Source organism: Trametes versicolor, assembly GCF_000271585.1.
Source record: "Trametes versicolor FP-101664 SS1 unplaced genomic scaffold TRAVEscaffold_1, whole genome shotgun sequence".
Lineage (NCBI taxonomy): Eukaryota > Fungi > Basidiomycota > Agaricomycetes > Polyporales > Polyporaceae > Trametes > Trametes versicolor.
The window spans coordinates 4,416,497-4,435,684 of NW_007360321.1; the positions used below are offsets into that span (position 1 = coordinate 4,416,497).

At 59.7% G+C, this 19,188-nt stretch overlaps 6 protein-coding genes across 6 annotated transcripts in view; 2 read left to right on the plus strand and 4 right to left on the minus strand.

Annotated features, from left to right (window-relative positions):
* Positions 1-37: 37 nt before the first annotated feature.
* On the plus strand, positions 38-2,428 carry TRAVEDRAFT_110325 (ubiquitin binding protein; the record flags this gene model as incomplete). The annotated part of the gene is made up of 6 exons (XM_008035129.1): positions 38-95; positions 152-318; positions 371-590; positions 645-909; positions 962-1,557; positions 1,617-2,428. 6 exons carry the CDS (start codon positions 38-40, stop codon positions 2,426-2,428), a joined length of 2,118 nt encoding a protein of 705 aa, XP_008033320.1.
* Positions 2,429-2,830: 402 nt separating this feature from the next.
* On the minus strand, positions 2,831-6,074 carry TRAVEDRAFT_26068 (uncharacterized protein). Its single transcript, XM_008033715.1, has 3 exons — positions 4,266-6,074; positions 3,630-4,218; positions 2,831-3,573 (listed from the first exon to the last, which is right to left on the minus strand). Exons 1-3 carry the CDS (start codon positions 6,058-6,060, stop codon positions 3,555-3,557), a joined length of 2,403 nt encoding a protein of 800 aa, XP_008031906.1. The 5' UTR covers positions 6,061-6,074; the 3' UTR covers positions 2,831-3,554.
* A 2,080-nt stretch (positions 6,075-8,154) lies between these two features.
* Positions 8,155-11,209, plus strand: TRAVEDRAFT_160039 (general amidase; the record flags this gene model as incomplete). The annotated part of the gene is made up of 10 exons (XM_008035130.1): positions 8,155-8,427; positions 8,494-8,653; positions 9,087-9,199; positions 9,442-9,584; positions 9,707-10,080; positions 10,136-10,182; positions 10,254-10,424; positions 10,493-10,644; positions 10,716-10,858; positions 10,944-11,209. The coding sequence occupies 10 exons, from the start codon at positions 8,155-8,157 to the stop codon at positions 11,078-11,080; spliced, it is 1,713 nt and encodes a 570-aa protein (XP_008033321.1). The 3' UTR covers positions 11,081-11,209.
* Positions 11,210-11,324: 115 nt separating this feature from the next.
* TRAVEDRAFT_55832 (FAD-linked oxidoreductase) lies at positions 11,325-13,633 on the minus strand. Its single transcript, XM_008034232.1, has 7 exons — positions 13,264-13,633; positions 12,601-13,203; positions 12,526-12,535; positions 12,316-12,464; positions 11,798-12,252; positions 11,559-11,653; positions 11,325-11,486 (listed from the first exon to the last, which is right to left on the minus strand). Exons 2-7 carry the CDS (start codon positions 12,885-12,887, stop codon positions 11,370-11,372), a joined length of 1,113 nt encoding a protein of 370 aa, XP_008032423.1. The 5' UTR covers positions 12,888-13,203; positions 13,264-13,633; the 3' UTR covers positions 11,325-11,369.
* A 630-nt stretch (positions 13,634-14,263) lies between these two features.
* Positions 14,264-16,632, minus strand: TRAVEDRAFT_26075 (FAD-linked oxidoreductase). Its single transcript, XM_008033716.1, has 8 exons — positions 16,167-16,632; positions 15,860-16,111; positions 15,547-15,800; positions 15,481-15,490; positions 15,263-15,417; positions 14,741-15,207; positions 14,588-14,682; positions 14,264-14,529 (listed from the first exon to the last, which is right to left on the minus strand). Exons 1-8 carry the CDS (start codon positions 16,455-16,457, stop codon positions 14,410-14,412), a joined length of 1,644 nt encoding a protein of 547 aa, XP_008031907.1. The 5' UTR covers positions 16,458-16,632; the 3' UTR covers positions 14,264-14,409.
* A 266-nt stretch (positions 16,633-16,898) lies between these two features.
* The window catches only part of TRAVEDRAFT_140584 (ARM repeat-containing protein), a 5,319-nt gene continuing 3,029 nt past the window's right edge, over positions 16,899-19,188 (minus strand). The window contains exons 10-16 of the mRNA XM_008035131.1: positions 18,610-19,033; positions 18,485-18,555; positions 18,236-18,434; positions 18,018-18,185; positions 17,820-17,966; positions 17,549-17,764; positions 16,899-17,494 (exon numbers count right to left, since the gene is read on the minus strand). Of these exons, the coding sequence (XP_008033322.1) occupies positions 17,108-17,494; positions 17,549-17,764; positions 17,820-17,966; positions 18,018-18,185; positions 18,236-18,434; positions 18,485-18,555; positions 18,610-19,033 (1,612 nt within the window). The 3' untranslated portion in view covers positions 16,899-17,107. The remainder of the gene's footprint in view (positions 17,495-17,548; positions 17,765-17,819; positions 17,967-18,017; positions 18,186-18,235; positions 18,435-18,484; positions 18,556-18,609; positions 19,034-19,188) is intronic.

Sequence of the window (19,188 nt, forward strand, 5' to 3'; positions counted from 1 at the left end):
CATTCGGCGCAGCGTCCTCTCTTCCTCCTCAACCGCCATGTCTTCATACTTGAGCTCGTTACTGTGGGGAACCTCGCAGCTTGATGATGCTGTTGGTGAGCTCTACCACTGCTCTGTGGCCTGCGTGCGTCGCACTGACCTCGATCACCAGACAAGGCAACCTCTGAACTGCTGCCAAGCGGTTCCGAGGACATCGCGCTCAACCTCGAAATATGCGACCAAATTCGTTCAAAGTCTGCTCAGCCGAAGGATGCCATGCGTGCTCTGAAGCGACGTCTCAATCACAAGAACCCAAACGTGCAACTCCTCGCCCTCAGTGTATGTATAGGCGTCTTGACCAATCGCGCACACAGGTTAACACATTGTGCAGTTAACGGACATTTGTATCAAGAATGGGGGTGACCCATTCCTGAACGAAGTTGCATCTCGCGAGTTCATGGACAATCTCGTCTCAATACTGAAGATGCCCGCGCTCAACCATGATGTCAAGAACAAGATGCTCCGATACATCCAGGACTGGGCCACTGCGTTTGAGGGCAAGCCAAGTTTGAGCTATGTGAGCGAGGTTTACAGGTCTCTGCAACGTGACGGTAAGCTTGTCTCCCCTCTACCAAGCACGCGTTGTCTCAACGCCACTGTCGCAGGCTTCAACTTCCCTCCGCGTGATCCCGCTCTGACCTCCTCAGCTATGGTCGACACTCAAACGGCGCCTGAATGGATTGACTCGGACTACTGTCTGCGCTGCAGGGAGCCCTTCTCGTTCACCAACCGCAAGCACCACTGCCGCAACTGCGGGTGGGTTGTTGATCATCAATGCTCCAACAAGACCCTCCCTCTACCACACTTCGGTATCGCCCAAGAAGTCCGAGTATGCAACAGCTGTTACACTACGCTCTCGAAGAAGAACAAGTACGTACCTCCTTCTCTCCACCCCTCCAGATTAACTGATAGCTTCCCACAGGACGCACCGGTCTTCGCAAAGTGTTTCTACTTCGCGGCACAGGCATGCCCGCGACGTCGCAGACGCTGACTTGCAACGCGCCATCCAACTCTCTCTCGAAGAAGTCGGTGCTGCGGGAGGTCATCGTCCAGGCTATGTCCCCTCCCCTTCCCCATGGCAAATCTCCGAACCACCCCTAGTCGATCGTCCCAGCTCTCGATATGCCCCTCCTGCGCGCGACCAGGAGGAGGACGACCCAGACCTGCGGGCCGCCATCGAGGCCAGCCTACGCGAAGCGAACGCGCCTAAGCCCAGCGCGCCCATCGTAATTGACGTATCCGATCGCTACACGACTCCTGAGCAAGGCCCGGGATACCCGCAGTCATACCCACCTTCGAGTGCCACACCGAAGCCGAGGCTGCCTACGATACCCAATTACGACCTGGAACCTATGGAGGCGGACGCTATCTTGACGTTCAACCAGACGGTGGAGCAGCTGCAGGCACAGGGCGGAAGAGACATCTCCAGGTATCCCGCTGTGACAGAGCTGTACGACAAGGCGAGTGCCCTACGTCCGAAGCTGGCCATGAACTTGAGCGACACGAGCCGGAAAGAGGGTCAGTCGCTATTCCTCCACGCGTTCATGTAAACGAATTACTCATTTGCGCGCTTCCAGAAGTGCTTGTCGACATGCACGAGAAGCTCTCGCAGGCAGTCAAGCTGTACGACCAACTTCTCACCGAACAACTCTCGCGCCCATCATGGAGGTCCGCACCACCTCAGGAAGCGCCACCTCAAGCTGCCTACGGACAATACCAGCAGCCGAACGGCGCAGCATACAACCAGTGGCAACCCGAGCCCCAGCAGGTCCAGCAGGTTTCCTCCCCATCCATCCAGACACAAGCCCCTTCGTACTTCTCTCAGCCAAACGGTGCACCATACGAGCAACAACAGCAGATGTATCAGCCCCAAGCAACTCCCGTACTCGGCCCCAGTTCCCCGTCTCTGTCTCAGCCAGGATACAGGCAGGAAGCCCCGCAATACGGCGCCATTTCTCCCCCACCGGTCAGCGTGCTCCAGTACGGCGCCTCTCCAACCCCCGCTCCTCCGCCAGTATCCTATCAGCCGGCCGCTCAAGCCCCGCCCCCACCCATCCAGCACCAAACCCACCCCCAGCCTCAGTCCCAATACTCGCAACAACCACAGCAGCAGCAGCAACACTATGCCGCGCCTCCGTCCCCCGGCCTCGCTCGTCATAACACCGTCGCCGCGTCCTATCGTCCCGCTCAAGCACAGGCACCAGCGCGTTCGAACACACTTGCCCGTTCACACACGCAGACGCAGCTCCAACAGCTCCAGCAGACGTCCGTGCCGCTCCCCAGCTTCCCGCAGGTGCCTGCCACGCACCCACAGTACGCGGGCTACGACGCGTACGGCGCGAGCCCCCAGGAGCCGGAGCGCAAGGAGGCGCTGTTGATCGATCTGTGAGTTGCTGCGGTAGTTCATAGGCAGGAGGACGAGATCTCGGCGTGGATGGATGAGCGGGAGGTGTAACATTACGGACGATTGCCATAATATGCTAGACTGTTATGTTTATGGATTGTATGACACGACATGATATCGATACACGCCACTGCGCTCTTCTCTTGCGTTGGCAAGCCCCAATATGCGTCGCATACGCAGCCTTGCAGATATCCAAATATCCCACTCAGACGCAGTGCGCACACCCAAGGTTTGGCTTTTGTGAGCGAATTCTACGTTGCCACACCGGTACGAGCCACGCAGCGCGAGCAGCTATACACCACCCGCGCCACGCAATAGGAATAATACGGAAAATAAGCAGAGATCAACAGACGGGGGACCAGACGATCGACAAGACTAAACTACGGGCGTGGGTGCGTGCGCGAGGAAGCATCAGCCAGCGAGCGACGTCAACGAGCGGGATTGGGGGGAGACATGAGAGAGCATGCAGCGATGGTACCGTAGTCGACACGAACACGGCAGGCGGGGCGGGGCGAGCGAGACGAGGGGGAGTGTGTATACGTAGTACTACTGGTGAGCTATGGGGGCGGTCGCGCGGCGGCAAAGACTTGTCTCCCAGAAGGTCCGTCAATGTACCGCTAGCGACCGAATGCAGGAACTGTGACCGAGCGAGTGAGATAAAGTGAGAGTGGGAACGAGAGACTAGTGGGAGTAGTGCGCCGAGCGAGAGTAGAAAGATGCGGGTGGGGCGACGTACGGCGCAGCGTACATCTGCGTACTGTAGGGACCGAGCGACGTGCGTCATAGTATTACACGTGAGGATTGAGGGGTATACTATAACTTGGATGAGATCAGAGACCGCGGATAATCGATCCAAAAAGCCGGGGGTCGTGCGCGAATACGTAGGGTGAATGTTGAAAGACGTTTAGGGGATGGGGGATGGGGTTGGTAGGTACGAACAAGTGGGATGAATGGGGGTAAAGGCAAACCGCGTGTGCAAGAATAATAAAAACGGGAGAGGTGTTGCGGGCACTAGACTAGGACTGTGGTTTCGTATTTTCGCCAAGTGTGAGAAGATGGACAGCAAAGATTGTAGCGACAATACGACGACGACCAGACCATATTCGCAGCGTTATACGAAAAACTGGGTACTGTAGCACACATCAAGTCAGCATCATGCATGTACAGAGCAACGAAAACGACGTACTGAACGCGACTGGCCGCGTGCACCTCCATTTCCTCCATTTTATAGGAGTTAAGCTCTTCCTTTATGCGTTGCGCCAGCGCTGGTGTCAGTCGGCTCCACGTCGCAGGCTCGCTTCGTCGATCGTATACCGTCGCCGGGAAGGTGTCGTACACAGACAGGTTAGCCGCAAAGGCAAGGCGCTTCGACGGTGCTGTCTGAGAACGATGGGTGAGGGTGGGCGCGTTTGCGGAGTGCAGTGACAGCGCCGGGGCAGACGAGTTCGGGTGGCTGAAGAGCACCTTGTCCGCCGCAGAAGGCCCTGTCGTGTGGACGGGGGACTCATGCTTCGGCGACTCGACAGCCAAGCCGTTCGAGTCGAACGACAGCGGTGGTAGGAAGGAGCCGGAGTTCTGTGGTGAGTGACCGTTCGCCGAGCCGTGCTGCTTGTGGATCCCGTCGATCTGGGCGGGATCCGATTGCGGAAGATGCCCGAGGGGCGGTACTTCCGAGTTCGGCTGCGCCGAGTCGTATGAGTTTGACCGCATGCGCGTGAACGCCGGGTTCGGTGGGAGGTAGGCGTCCTGAGAGTACTCGCTGCCATCTGGTCGCGCTGCTCGAACTATTAGATCAGGGACATTGAGAAAACTATGAACTTACTCTTCAGAATGCCCTTCGCCGGCTTCAATGTCCGCTCGATGCTACGACGGACGTTGATTGCCCACGGCTCCATCTCCGAGTCCTCCTCCAGACTCGCGTTGTCAAGAGCCTGACGGATCGTAACGTCCTCCTCCTCGTGCGCCTCATTCCAGTCTTCGTCATCCTCCCAGCCCTCGATGCTGTAGTTCTGGGCGTGATTGGGGTGCCCGAGGTCGCTGTGCCCATCTTCGCTATCCGAGTCATCGTGCTCGACGACAACACGCGTCCCGTTCTCGCCGACCCGTGAAGAGCTGCCGGGCTTAGCGGGGGAAGCATCGCCCTGCCGAGTAGTCGTATTCTTCTCCCATGTTGTCGGTACCGGTCCCGAGCTCGAGGCGGCAGCAGCAGCCGCAGCGCGTGCCTCGGCTTCGGCCTTGGCCCTAGCAGCAGCCTCTGCGTTCGTCTTGAGGGTGTGCTGACGCGCCAATCTCGCAGCCGGACTGAGTCCTGCCATCTCCGGGCTCGCCGTCCAGTCCGAACGATCGACCTCAGCGGTGGCATGCGACACGCTAGCTTCAGCAACGGCGGCCTTCTCGCCCTTCTTCTTCTTGCTCTTCTTCCCCGCGCCACTCTCCTCCTCGTCCTTGTCCTTCTTGTCCTTGAACAGGGACGTGATGCCAGCCAGCGAATTTCTCCGAGCGAGCTTGCCGATGTTGCCGAGCTTCCGAATGACCATCGAAGCCGACGACATCGTCGACGATAGCGAGATGTTGTCGGTCGAGCGATTAAGCTTCGAGTTGAACAGCGAGCGCGACTTCTTCTTCTGCACTGTCGCAGTGGAGTCGCTGTCGTCCATGGCAAGTGTCGCACTCGAGCCCATGCTCGACTGGCTAGGTCTTGGGGTCTGCAGCTTGGACGTGTCTTCCTCCTCCTCTTCCCGAAGCGCATTGCTCGCGTTGAGCGAAAGCGCCCGACGCAATCGCCCTTTCAGGCCTGCGCTCCTCACGCCGGCCGCGGGCTCCAGCATCGCTGCTAGATCGCTATCGTCACGCGACATGCGTTTCTCCGCTGCCGTAAATGTGCCTTGAGACAAGGGCGACGGTTTTCGCAGGTTCACGGTGCTTGCAGGGGCCGGAGCTGATGACGTCGATGCGGGTGATGGTGCAGCGGGACGGGCAGACGCGTTAGAAGAGGTTGATCCCGTGCGCTGATGGACGCGAGGGGCGGAGACGGGGTTGCTGGACGGGGCGGGAGGCGTGGATGGGGACGTGGCTGTTCTACCGTGGCCGTTGCTGTTGCTGCTCGACGATTTCGTATGTGAATGAGTAGAGCCGGGGCCATTACCAACCGCAGCGGGTCCCTGCGTGCTGTTCGTGCGTTGTCGTTGGCTCCCAGATTGCGAAGAGCCCGAATTTACCGAAGTGGAGGAACCCGCAGCATCTGCATGCGCGTAGGGGGGTTTGAATGGACCTGCGTGCTGAGGCCCAGCACGCCAATCATCCTGGTTTTGGGAACCATGGCGCTGTGGACGGCGGTAGGGATGATAACCGCCATATTGAGAACCCTGCTCCGACGGGGGACCTTGAGAGTAGCCCATCGGCAGCTGCGACGGGTGAGGCGGAGGCGTGCCGCTGGGGAAGGGACTGAATCCGGGTATGGGGCTCTGACCGAAATAGTCGGGAGAAGGGTTTCCACCACTCCGACTCCGTTGGCTGCCCGGTTGGGACATCTGCGACATTTGATGGGCTTGGTTGAGCAGCATCTGCTGGTAGGCCCACTGCGCAAACTGGGCATTAGCTGGGTCGTAGTATTGCATCTGCCCCTGCTGTGGGTGGCCCGGATGAGCGTGCATGGGGTACGGCTGCTGATGGGGATTTTGATAGAACTGGGGGTAGAACTGCTGAGGGGAGGGCGACCATCCGGCCTGCTGCTGTTGGGGCGGTTGCTGTTGCTGGACGGGGTAGGGGTATGGCTGTTGCTGGGGCATGGGGGACTGTGCGAGGGAGTGTTCGTTTGCGGGCGAGGAGCGCTGGCGGGGTACAGAGGCGTTGATGGAGTTGGGAGAAGGCGCGTCCATGGTATGATCTCTAGGTGGATGCCAGTCTTGAGGGGCAAGAACGGCCATGGACTGCGCGTCGAGCAGAATACGCCTAGACCGAGCTGCACGCGCGAAGCGAGGACGCGATGAACGTGGTTGGCGAACGGGGTGAGGGGGACAACGGAATGTGGAGAAAGGCAACGGTTAGATACGGTCACGGAGGCGTCAAGCTCACGCACAGAAGTCCTAGCAACTGTTTTAAGGAGAGGGGGAGAAAAAGAAGGGAGAAGTGGACAGGCGGGGCGGGGCTGTGGGTGAGGTCGTTGGGCCCGACGACGAGGAAGGCAGGCTGGCCAACGACTGCGACAACGTCAACGACAACGACGGCGACCGCAGGCGCCCGTCTCTGAGACGGTGCCACCACGCGCAAACACAGCCAAAGCTCCGATATATCCTGATTCTGCTTTTCCTGACATTTCCTCGCAACTTGATCTTGCCGACCTCCGCAGCCGCAGGCTCCCCTCTGCAACCATCATCCTCTGCAATGCAGATCTCGCGCCCTCGTCGTGCTCCGACCGACACACGCTGAGCACGCTCTGCAGCAGCCAGAACGGCCTCAGCCAGTCTCTTCGGCGGGGAAGAGCCCACAGCCTGTGCTTTCCGGCGGTCCGTACCCGGGCTCGCCAATTGTGCACCGTCCTCCGGCGCGGACACAAACTCCGATTGGACATTCCATCACGCTCTCGTGAGCTATTCCATATCCGAATGCCCTTGTTCCCTCAGCCTGGCACCCTGGCAGTGACGTCGACCGTCCACTCCGCTCGGAACATGTTTCTGCATGCCCACCACGATGCCCGGGAACAACAAGCACAGTCCTTTCTCGAGCGTTCTCCCCGTCTCCCGGCCAGGCCCTGAGCAGATGACAAGCAAATACATATGGTGGTGGGGGTCTTGGCTGGCGAACGCGGACAGCGAAGACCGCTGGCTGATGAGAGAAGATCCGAGATCTGTGGAGTGTCGACGGTATTCCTTCGTTCATCTTATCTCCTCCCATCCCCCGCATTCTCTTCGCACGTCGTCCCAAACCGCTGAGCGTTGCGATAAGCTGACAGAGCAATAATACAGGTTTTTGTACTCAACGCTTCATCACGCCCACCATGCTTGTCTCAATATCGCTTTCATCATGTAAATTGACAATTTGATAGAGACGCGATTCTTATCCGACCAGTCAAATATTGACTACCACCCATCCCGCAAGCAATGCAGGGACATATTCTTCTTATGCCAGCTTCAGTGACCCTGAATATACTTATGTATCTATCGTTCCTAGGGTATTATGATTTTAGGATCGCACCCTCGAGCGACGTCTCGTTGTGGCAGGATTTCCTGGTCGGTCCCTTAGCTTCGACTTCACCTGGACGTTCTGCAAGGGTCGGATAAACGCATATTCATGTGCACCGTCATCTTCAAGTACCCCGTATCCCGATGTCACGCTCAGTGGCCGTCATAGCTCGTTGACCACACAGTGGCGGAGCGAAGAAAAAGTTCGCGTGAGTCTTGGAGGTTCCCCGTGCCGCGCAGACAACGTTCAAAATCTACACAGTACACTATACTAGCTTATGAATAAGAGGAGCCTTGAAGTAGGACCAGCTTGGACCAGCTGAGGAGTATAAGTATAGGTCTGGCTGTTCGCTGCTGTTCGACGAAAGGCGGACGCGTCGGGCGCGCGACGCGTCAAGTACTGTAAGTTACCTGTGTATAGATCTGGACGCGTCGTCGGAGATCAATTGTCTGCTGACAAATCATGTACACGATACGACGGGACCCTCCGAGTCCTGCTCATGCCTCAGCGATTGCATGCAGACCACCACCATGCCCGCGCAAGACTGGAAGACCCTGTGCGCCGAGCGCAAGCAGCGCCAACTGGATCTCATTCCCAAAGAGTGGACCATCACCCTCCCGCCAGACAGCCAGCGCAACGTGTTAGATGTGCCCCGGACTTGTGGCCTTCTCAGCGCGCGCGAGCTTGACATCACTGATACCGTCAATGTCGCGATCCTCCTCGACAATCTCCGCACCGGCCAATGGTCCTCGGTCGAGGTCACCACCGCGTTCTATAAACGTGCCATCATTGCTCAACAGCTGGTATGTTCAGTACTAATAATATGAATGATATGTACGATGATCAGGCTCTAATCCGCATACGATTAGACCAACTGTTTGACAGAGATATTTATCGAACGTGCCCTTGCGCGCGCGGCAGAAGTCGACGAGTACCTCAAGACTCATGGAAACCCTATTGGACCTCTCCATGGCCTCCCCATCTCCCTCAAGGACCAGTTCTGCATCAAAGGCATGGAGACGATCATGGGTACGTACTACGCAGTTATTGAGCCGCTCCCCTCACGATTACGTGTGGGCCGAATTGATTGCATGGAAAGCACCGTTCACGCCCTGCTGCCCACCGACTCACATGCGTCTTTTATATTCAGAACCTCTTCCACTATATTGCGGCTCTCCATGCAATTACTTGTAAGGGCGGGCAACCCCTCAGCCTGTCTGAACGTCCCTTTCTTCAACGCATTACAAGGAAGCTGGCTGCAGGACCTCTGGAAAAACCGTTTCGTAAAGCATGTTCCACCATTCCACGGTGTAGCACAACGTGAACGCGCGATGCGTTGCAAGGACTAGTCCTGCACCGCGTCGTCATAATTTTTCTGCGGCACAGTCTACTGGGGTTCGCATGTACTTTCCACGCCGATATTTCTCTCTGATTATGAAAACCAACTAATGACTTGTTACAGGCTACGCCGGCTGGATAGGTCGCGTAGCCAACCGCGACAGCGTCCTTGTCGAACTGCTGTACGAGTGCGGTGCCGTACCCTTTGTGCGCACGAACGTGCCGCAGACTCTCATGGTGCGCCTACTCTCTCATCGCTTCTGCCACTTCCCCTGCTCGGCACGCTCGGGGTGACACATAGAACGCCCTCCCGCGTACCTGCGATCTGTCAATGCGCAGGGATCTGTACGCGCTCCACCCGACCTGAGAATCCGGATTCAGTTGCGCTCCCGCAACGCTCCCGGGGTTCCGATGGAACGATCCTATCTGCGCGTCCGTGCATGCTGGTTCGCGAAGCTGATGCTCGATCACACACGCAGTGGGGCGAGACGTACAACCACGTCTTCGGCCGCACAACGAACCCATTCAACCGGTACATGGCCCCGGGCGGCTCCTCCGGCGGGGAGGGCGCGCTCGTCGCTCTCCACGGCAGCCCCCTCGGCGTAGGCACCGATATCGGCGGGTACGTCTTCTCGTGCACCCACCCCTTCATCCTTCCAAATTAGTGCCGCTCTCCTCTGTCGCTGTGCACTACTGCCTCCGGACCGCCATGTGTGCCTGACGCTGACGCTGACGTCGCACCAGGTCTGTCCGCATCCCGAGCGCCTTCTGCGGGCTCTACGGCTTGCGCCCGTCGTATGAGCGCCTGCCGTACTGCAACGCGGTGAACGCGATGGAGGGCCAGGAGAGCATCTCGTCCGTGCTCGGGCCGATGACGAACTCCCTTGAAGGCGTTAAGCTCTTCACGAAGGCGATCATCGATGCAAAGCCATGGCGCAAAGACCCCCTCGCCGTGCGGAAAGAGTGGAGCGCGCGCGAGTACGCGCTCGGTGACCACGGTGAGGGCGGCAAGATGTGCTTCGCTATCATGTGGGACAACGGTCTTGTCAAGCCCCACCCGCCGCTCGTCCGAGCGATGGAAATCGCAAAGAAGGCACTGGAGGCGGCCGGACATACCGGTAAGACAGACAGCGACACATCACTCGGTGGCCAGCACTAGACTGACGTGTGCAGTGATTGACTGGGAGAACCACCGACACCTCGAGATCTTCGAGAACGGTGTCAGTGCCACTATCTTCCCCGCGTCAGCCAGAAATACTCACCGGTGCCGCACCCGCATTGCATGAAACAGCAAAGGATCTTCGTTGCGGACGATGCGCAGGACCTTCTCAACGACTGCGCGCTCTCGGGCGAGCCGCTCATCCAGTCTATGAGCCCTGAAACGGACGCACACGAGTACGCGCTCGACGAGCCTCTCATCCGCACGATCGTGGGCGAGCGCCGGCACCTGTCCGCGTACGAGGTGCGTCGCGTCTTGCTCTCATCTCCGGTCCATGTGCGACAAAGTAATGGTGACGCGAATGTATGTAGTTGTGGGAACTGCACAAGCAGAAGCGCGGGCTCCGGAAGTCGTACCTCGATCACTGGGAAGCCACCGCCGCGAACACGGGCACAGGACGGCCAGTCGACGCGATAATCAGCCCTGCGGCGGCGTATGCCGCGTGCCCTCACGGCTGTAACTCGTGAGTCCAGCTGCGCTCGGTCATTGTGCAGGTCCGTGCGCAGTTTTTGCTGACAGTGTTCTGCGCGACAGCGACTTCTTCTACACGGAGCTGTGCAACTTCCTGGACTACACGGCCTCCATCTTGCCCGTCACCACTGTGGACAAGGCGCTCGACCAGCGCGTCGCGCCGCATACATTCCACAACCACGAGGACGAGGCCGTGTACAAGCTCTGTACGTTTTCCTCGCCGCGTCCTCGATCCCTCCCACAGCCTGCCAATAATGCTCATTCAATGCACCGCTTTTCTCCCTTGCGTAGATGATCCGGAGCTGTGGCACGGCATGCCTGTCAACCTCCAGCTCATCGGCCGCACGCAGGAGGAAGAGGGCGTCATCGGCATGACCGAGGTCCTTGACAAGGCCTTGAAGGCGTTCAAGCAGGCGGAGGGGCAGTAGCCTCAAGCTTGAAGCTGAATATAGCGGATACGCTGACGGAGGTGCAAGCCAAAGATGCCGACGAAGACAAACCAAGATGTATGCATACAAGATTATCCTGCCCTGCGAGCCACGAAACAAATGCAACACGTCGTCATGTATCCATATGCAATGTCTATCATCTCGTGTGTCGTCGCGAAGTGTCAGGCTTCGGTCCATCGCATCGTCATACGCCCTGAGTTTTCGTAAGAGCATTTCATCGGGCCACCCAAGCATACATACAACATGACAACACTATACACTAATGCGCTCACCCAATAATCCGAGTCCAGATCTCCGCCGCCGCCCTGCGGCGCTCATCCTCCGCTGCGCCATTACCCAGCACCGACTTGTTCTCGATCGCCCGCCGGCTCAAATACGGCATCACCTACGGACCGACGCATCGTCAGAAACGCTTGCACATACCCCGGCCTCGCAAGACCGGGGGGATGAAGCTCACCTCGGACAGACGACCGTACGGGATGTACTTGATGACGAAGGGCGACGAGGAGCGGACCCGATCGACGAGGTGGCCGGTCAGCGCGGCCGTCATACCTGTTCCATCCCGGCGCGGTCAGCACATCCTCCATCACGACCGTAAGCACCTCTTATCCAAATGACCAAGGCCACAGAGGCAAGCCCGCTCGAGTGCCTCTCGGTCGCTCTCGGTCCGAGCAAGAAAGCGGAAACATGACGCACCATACAGCTGCCCAAGCGTCACCCTCTCGGCAACCTCGTCCCCCACCGCCACCACCCCGCCCTCGCCCTCCACCTTTACTGCCAGTCCCTGCCTAACGAGCTCATCCACGATCAACCCCGCGCTCTCCCAATTATGCGTCCCAAACAGCACCCCGAGCCCTAGCTGGCCCCCGCGCGCGACGTCCTCCCTGACGGCCGCGACGAGCGCGCGCACGCCCGCGTTGTACCGGGCGTCCGTGTCCGCCTTCGCCGTCCACACGGGCGGCACGGGGTCGGGCGAGATCGAGAGCGAGGTGGACATGGCGGGCGACGCGAGCGACGCGTCCACCGTCGCGCTCGTGGAGGGGTGCGCGACGAGCTCGTGTGGGTGGTACGCCCCGCGCACGAGCTTTACACCGAGCGCGTAGCCCTCTTTGCGCGCCGCGGCGATGCTCTGCGCGAGATACTCGGGTGTCCTGGATGATGCTGGTACGTCAGTATTTGGTTGGGAAGGCAATCTGCGTGGTGTGCCGCATTACCGTCGGAGGTAGGCTTGGTAGGTTGCGTATATGAGTGGCTGTACTGTCGCAGGCTCCGGCCTCCTTGTACCAAACCACGATGATGTCGGCCGTGCAGGCAGCTTATTAAACTTGCGCATCATGTCCAAGGTGAACGCATCTATCGCAGGCTGGCAAGGCGTAATTCATTTTGTGAGCGGGCAAAGGCGTAGATGTTTGGTGGACACTTACCTCGTACCAGCTGTCGAATGCGTCCCAGTCGTGCTGAGCGATTAATGCGCCATAACAGTTACCGATTTACCTCACCTGTACTCGGCATCGAATATAAGCCGCACCCCTCTCTCCTTCGCGCGCGTGCAAATCGCGACCAGGTCCTCGCGCAGCTCCCTTAGCGCCGCGATATCTACGTCCGTGAGTGGTCCAGAGGCCTTGCTGGGCGCAGCCAGCACGTCCAAGTCCGTCGGAAGCGGGCATCCGGGAAACGCGACGGCAGTACTGATCTGCGGACGCGTGTCCAGGAGGTACTTCGAGAACTTGCGCAGGATCTCTGCGTTCGGGACCATCGCGCTCTGCACCACCGCATCGTCAGTCATTCGTCGCGCCAATGAATACGCACATTATATCTCAAGAGGCACGTACCAGCTTGATCGCGACCCACGTCCGCCTGCCCTTCACGCTCCCCGCCGTGTACCTATCCTCGAACCCCGCAGCGACGTCGATGCAATGCAGCGTCTCGGCCACGACCTGCTTGTGCGCCGCCGCCTCCCCCGTATGCTTACCCTCCTTCGCGTGCCCCGACGCCTCCGCCTGGTCCACCTCCACGCTGTACGCGAACAGGCACCCCGTGTTCTGCGCGCGCAGCCCCTCGATCAGCGGGAACGCGTCCTCGGCCGTGTCGCCGCCCACGAACTAGCAGACGCGTCCTGCACATCAGTACTCAGCACTGCGCGAGACTTGCGTTGACGGCACCTGATCGAAGAACGTCGCGCGCACGGCCGCCTCCGTCACCTGCCGCACGCCCGGCACCGCAGTGAGCGCGGCGAGTATCGCCGGGGCCCACTCCACCAGCGTCGGCACCGAGCAGAACGCGAATACGACGTACGTCCGGAAAAGCTCGGAGAGTGGAGTCGGCGGCAGATCGCTTCTCTTGCTGCTGCTACTGGCGGTGTTCGCCCCCGAGGTCGCAGCGGTGCCTGCGCGTGCATCCTGCACGAAGATCGACGCCCCCAAAGCCACGCTCGACGCGAGCCCGAGCGCAGTCAGACGGCGCAGGCTGAAAAGCCGCGATCGCGGGGCACTCCCACCAGATGCCGCCGAGGTGCCTATCGCCCGCGCGCGCATATACGCACCGGACTGCGTGGGTACGCGGCTTCTCGAGAGCAGCCTGAGCCGTGCGCAGAGGAGAAGAGGGGCCGTCGTCATGTCGGGTGGTCAAGGTGTGTGGGGCGGGCGCATTCAGAGAGGGCCTTGTGCAGCCTCAGGGGGCATACATACATACATGATCTGCGATAGCCAGGTCAGCGGGCACGTTGTCTGGTACGTACTGGAACACGCATGCACACGTACCAAAAACGCCGCAGGGTCCGGAACATAGGCCGTATCTTCTGATACCACTTCATGGCTGGAGGATAGTGGATTGAAGACGTCTTATCAACGTGTAAAGCTTCTGTACTCCAGCTTGCGCCCTTCTCTCGCCCCTGCAAAGCTACAGTTACGGTCGTACTGGCCGACCACTATCTACGCTACAGTGGCAAAGGATCAGCATGTGCACAGACACCTTAGCGCAATGAAATGTATACGTGCCAGGTCATGAGTACTGCCAGTGAGTATCCGAGGTACATCCTCCGGGCCGTTGACGGTGGAAGATAGGCTATCTGAGTTGGGAGGCGGCAAGCACGTTGCCCCCCGACACGGTCATGTGAGCTAAACACCATCTGTCGCGTGTACGCGACGCGTCTCGAAACTGTTCAGCGAAGATTGGGAATTAGTCGAAGGTACTCTGAGTCTACAGCAGCAGCTCTTAGTATACGATCTATCCAACAAACCAGGGTTCGTCCAAGAAATCCAGAGCCTCAATCCAGCACCGATATCTACACACCTCATGCCGCCGGGTGCTTACTGTCCAAACAGCCTCGCCCGAATCTCCGACGCAGCGCGTTTCCGCTCGCTCGCAGCACCGCCGTTCCCGAGAACCGACTTGTTCTCAATCGCGCGGCGGCTGAGGTACGGCATGACCTGAAAGCAACTCCGTCAGCGTTCTCGAATTACACTGGAGACTGCAGGCTGAGCGGACCTCTGCGAGACTGCCGTACGGCAGGTACTTCAGCACGAACGGAGACGTGGTGCGAGTACGGCGGACCAGATGGTCCGTTAGCTCGTCGCACATGCCTGTCCCGAGCCATAGTCAGCGTACGCGCGCGCATTCCTCGTAGCAGATACCACGCACCGTAAAGCTGCGCGACCACGACGCGCTTCATCGCCGCATCGCTGATCCACACGCTCCCACTCTCGCCCTCACCCATCTTTGTCGCCAGCCCCTGCCTCACGAGCTCGTCAATCACCAAATTCGCGCTCTCCCAGTTATGTGTCCCGAATAACGCCCCGATCGCCGGACCTGGCGCGCCCTTCTCCACGGCATCCGCGTCCTCGCGCACAAGCTGCACAAGCATCCGCACACTTTCGTCATAGCAGGTGTCCGTCTCATCCTTCACAAGCCAGACAGGCGGCATGTTGTCGGGCGAGATCGAGAGCTCATGTGTACCTGAGGGTGTGGTGCGATCGATGCGCGATTGGGTCGCTGCCTTGTGCACCTCCATCTCGTGCGGGTGGTATGCGCCGCGGACGAGCTTCACGCCAAGCGCGTAACCGCCTGCGCGCGCATCTGCGATGCTCTGAGCAAGGTATTCCGGCGTCCTGGTAGTAGTTCAATGAGCTAAACGGCTGTATGTCTACCGCACTAGCTGCTCACCGACGAAGATAGCCTTGGAACGTGTTATAGATTAGTGGCTGCGTCTCAACGGAAGGAATCGGCGACTCTCTCCGCGAGAACCAGGAGCTCTTCGACGGCGCAGGAAGCTTGTTAAACGTGCGCATCATGTCCAGAGTGAACGAATCTATGGCGGGCTACCAGATTAGGGTTAAGGTCTATCCTAACCCCACCGACACCACCGCCAAAGAGCTGCATACCTGGTACCAACTTCCCCCCAACCAAAATCAGCCACGCATACACCCACACCGAGCACAGCAACATACCTATGTTCCGCATCGACCGTGATCCTGATCCCGCGTGCACGGGCGCGCTCGCAGATGGCGGCGAGGTCGTCCCGCAGCTCGCACAGCGCCGCGACGTCCGCTTCCGAGAGACTCCCGGCGGGCGCAGATAGGACGTCGAGGTCGCTCGCGCGCGGGCACCCCGGGAACGCGACGCGCGGCGTCGTCGGTGCGCGCGTGTCGACGAGGTGCTTCGACAGCCGCCGCAGCGCCTCCGCGTCGGGCACCATCGCACTCTGCCCAGCATCCGTCAGTCACAGGTCCGTCGTCGGCCGGAGCATGAGGGGGAACGCACGAGCTTGATGGCGACCCAGGTGCCCTTCCCGCCGTCCGTGGACGCGTGCTTGTCCTCAAAGTCCGCCGCGACGTCGATGCAGCGCAGCGTCTCGCTCACGATCTGCTTGTGCGCGGACAGCGCGGCGGGCGCCGCGGATGCAGGTGCGCTCTCGTCGACCTCGACGCTGTACACGAAGAGCACGCCCTTGTTTTCCGCGCGGAGCTGCTCGAGCACCGGAATAGCCTCTTCCGCGCTGTCCCCACCTACGAACTGCGCCACACCTCAGTCTTCAGCGGAACAACACGAGAAGATGCGCGACACTCACTTGGTTGAAGAACGTGTAGCGCACGACGACTTCGGTAATCTGCTTCACCCCCGGGATGGCGAGCAGTATAGAGAGAATGACGGGCGACCAGTCCACGAGCGGGGGGATAGAGCACAGTGAGTACACAACGTACGTCCTCACCAGCGCCGACAGCGGCGTGCCGCCCCCTGGTGAGCTCCGCCCGGTCGCCTTCCCTGGCACGTCCGCGTCCTCCGCCGCATCCGCATACACGACGGGGGCGAGCAGCGACGTTCCAAGCACCGCGCCCGAGATGAGCCCAGCTGCAGCCATTCGACGTGTGGTGAGTAACCTGGGTCTGGGAGGACATGAGCCTGGAGACGAGGTCGCCAGCGTTCGCGCTCGTAATGGTGGTCGGCCAGTAGAGAATCGCGAGAGCAGTCTCGTCGCCCGAACCAGCGACATCATGAGTATTTGCGAGCACACGGGTAGGGAGACAGACGAATCGTAGACAAGGTGGAAGTACGGGGAAGAGAGCGGGCCATTAGAATCATACGCAGACGATCGTTCAGGACAGGTAGGTCCGAGTCAGGCGATCGTGCAGGACGGCGGCTCGCGATCGGGCGTTCAGTACGCCCGCTTCATCCGTCCGCCCGCCCACGGATCACACTCCCGACGCGCCCGCGCCCCTTCCACCGGCGCGCACCTCCTCCGCGAAGCATCTTATCTTGTGCCCTCGCTGTGTGCACACATTACCCGCGGACAGTACAGATGGTGAAGGGGAAATCGATGGACGACAGCACTACGCGAGATATCTAACACACAGATGGAACATGGAAGACGCATCGATGCGGAGCGAGGGGGGAACATTCAAAGATACACGGGGAGACATTCGCTCGACATTCTTTCGGTACAACACTCGAGTTCTCTTTCTTCTCTTCGCCGGGGTGCACAGTATACGCACCGGACGCCCACACGCTCGCTCACGCACCAACGAGCTCCCTGAACTCGACGCCCCACTCCGCCGACTTCTGCGTCGCGGCCACAAACGCATCGAACTTCGGGCTCGCGCCGGGCTGGCTAATCCGGCTCAGTGCCGCGGCCGCGCGCAGCGTGCTCCGCTGCAGCTCCGCCGCGCGCTCGATGTCCTGCTTCACCGTGTCCTTCGTCATCGTCGCGCCCTTCATGCTCTTCTCCAGCGGCGCGGCCAGCTCGTCCAGCCGCTGCGCCGTCGCCGTCGGCGCCACCTGCGCCAGCCGGAACAGCATCATGTGGCAGATCACCTTCACCTCGTCCGAGTCGTCCGCGAGCCCCGCCGTGACGTGCCCCAGGAACTCGTGCAGGTCGAGGCGTGACAGGCACGTGTCGAGCTGTGGGTGGATGATGAGACATGCACAACGCAAGAGCTACGTCGCGACACTCACGAGGGTGTAGAGCGTCTCGTACGCTGTCTTGCGGGCCTCGAGACCGTCGTCGACCTTGTGTGTCCACGGGCCCATCTGCACAGTACGGATGAGGTCCGGGTTGACGAGCGTCTCCTTGTACAGGCTCGGCAGAAGCGCAGGCAGGTGGTCGCGGATCAAGTGCGGTTTCGACCGGGCAGCAGAGTTTAGTGCCGACAGTGCGAGACGACGGACAGTCTACGGAGCGCGATGAGTGAGATATTCTAACCCAAAAACTGGTCCTGTGACGTACCAAATCAGAGTCAGAGAGCAACGACAGGAAGTCCATGATGACAGTGCCGAGCAGCTCGTCGAACGAGCTCGGGCTCTCCGCGAACGTATAACGGATCGCCGACAGCACGGTGGCCCTCGTAGCGGGATTCGGGTCCGCAATGCGAGCCTAATAGATGTATATGAGCACTGTACGAGTCTGCCTGGCGTTCAAGCTTACCTGGAGTTGAGGCAGGTAGCGCGAGGGATGCGTCGTGGTGAGCTTGCCGAGGCACGCCGCAGCGACGTTCCGCGTCGTCTCTTCCTGGTTCTCCGAGTTCTCGAACAGCGGCGTCCAGAGCATGTCCGCGACGGTCTCCAGCTGTCCGTGCGAGCAGTGCGTCACGATCTAGAGCTATGTTAGAATTATACGACAGCAACGAGTAAAGCACCGCGCACCTCCTTCAGGGCGTGCAGAGACAGCAGACGCCTCTCCTGTTCGTTCTCGACGATCTTAACGATGACGGGCAAGAAGTGGTGCAGGTTTCCGACCGCCATGTTGCCTGCGGCGAAGGCAGCTGCTGTACGAACCTCCTCCTGCTCTGCGGTAAACCGCTCGATCGCATGGGTGAAGATGTCGTGCTGAGGCGACATATCGCTACAAACGTATCAGACACAGGCACTCACCGCACGAGAGCAAAAGCTTACATGAAGCGTCCAACCTCGCCCACGACGAGCAGGCTGAGGACGACTTGCGGCGTCTTGGCTTTCGAAGTCGGCTACAATGCCGTGTCAGTGGAGACTGGTGCAACAAACAACGCTAGTACACGTACCTTGAGGTGCCGGGCGAACTCCGCGATCGTCCCGGCGGCGACCGCACGCTGGGATTTGACGACCTGGCCCACGCACTTGGCGACATTCGGGAGGCTCACATCGCCCTTCGGCGCCTTCTCGACCGAGGAAACGAGGTTCGCGACGACGTGCGGCGCGATCTGCATGTCAGCCTCGACGAGCGCCGCGTAGAACGCGAGCACGGAGTCGAACGGCGCGCCCGCGAGAAGCGGCGAGTGCGCGATCCCGTAGACGTCCGTGAGCACGTCGCGCTCGACCTCGGGGAACGTCGCCACCGGGGAGAGCTCGAGCAGGAGAGCGATGATGTCGAGTGCGGCACCGAGGAGCAGGATGTCGGCGGGGATGATGTACGCCTTGAGCGTCGGGATGAGGTTTGCGGATAGATCAGCTGGGATCGCGGAATATCTGAAACGCAGGGTAAGCGTTTGTGCTGTACGAAGAGGAGAAGCAGCTTACCTCCTCAAGAGGGCGTCCAAGCAGTTGAACGCCTCCACCTTACCCGTACGCCCACTCTTCTTCAAGAGGGTCGACACCCACTCGACAGAACCATTCACCCACGC

What these genes read in the sequence shown, in the direction of transcription:
- TRAVEDRAFT_26068 (XM_008033715.1), bottom strand. Translation starts at nt 6,060, where the DNA reads ATGCAATACTACGACCCAGCTAATGCCCAGTTTGCGCAGTGGGCCTAC. An exon ending in GGCGAAGGGCATTCTGAAGA is followed by an intron (nt 4,219 to 4,265) that starts GTAAGTTCATAG and finishes TAGTTCGAGCAG; the next exon opens with CGCGACCAGATGGCAGCGAG.
- TRAVEDRAFT_55832 (XM_008034232.1), bottom strand. Translation starts at nt 12,887, where the DNA reads ATGACTGACGATGCGGTGGTGCAGAGCGCGATGGTCCCGAACGCAGAG. An exon ending in TACCAAGCCTACCTCCGACG is followed by an intron (nt 12,253 to 12,315) that starts GTAATGCGGCAC and finishes AGCATCATCCAG; the next exon opens with GACACCCGAGTATCTCGCGC. An exon ending in GACGCTTGGGCAGCTGTATG is followed by an intron (nt 11,654 to 11,797) that starts GTGCGTCATGTT and finishes GGGATGGAACAG; the next exon opens with GTATGACGGCCGCGCTGACC.
- TRAVEDRAFT_26075 (XM_008033716.1), bottom strand. Translation starts at nt 16,457, where the DNA reads ATGGCTGCAGCTGGGCTCATCTCGGGCGCGGTGCTTGGAACGTCGCTG. An exon ending in CCTGGGTCGCCATCAAGCTC is followed by an intron (nt 15,801 to 15,859) that starts GTGCGTTCCCCC and finishes GATGCTGGGCAG; the next exon opens with AGTGCGATGGTGCCCGACGC. An exon ending in CGTGGTCGCGCAGCTTTACG is followed by an intron (nt 14,683 to 14,740) that starts GTGCGTGGTATC and finishes GGCTCGGGACAG; the next exon opens with GCATGTGCGACGAGCTAACG.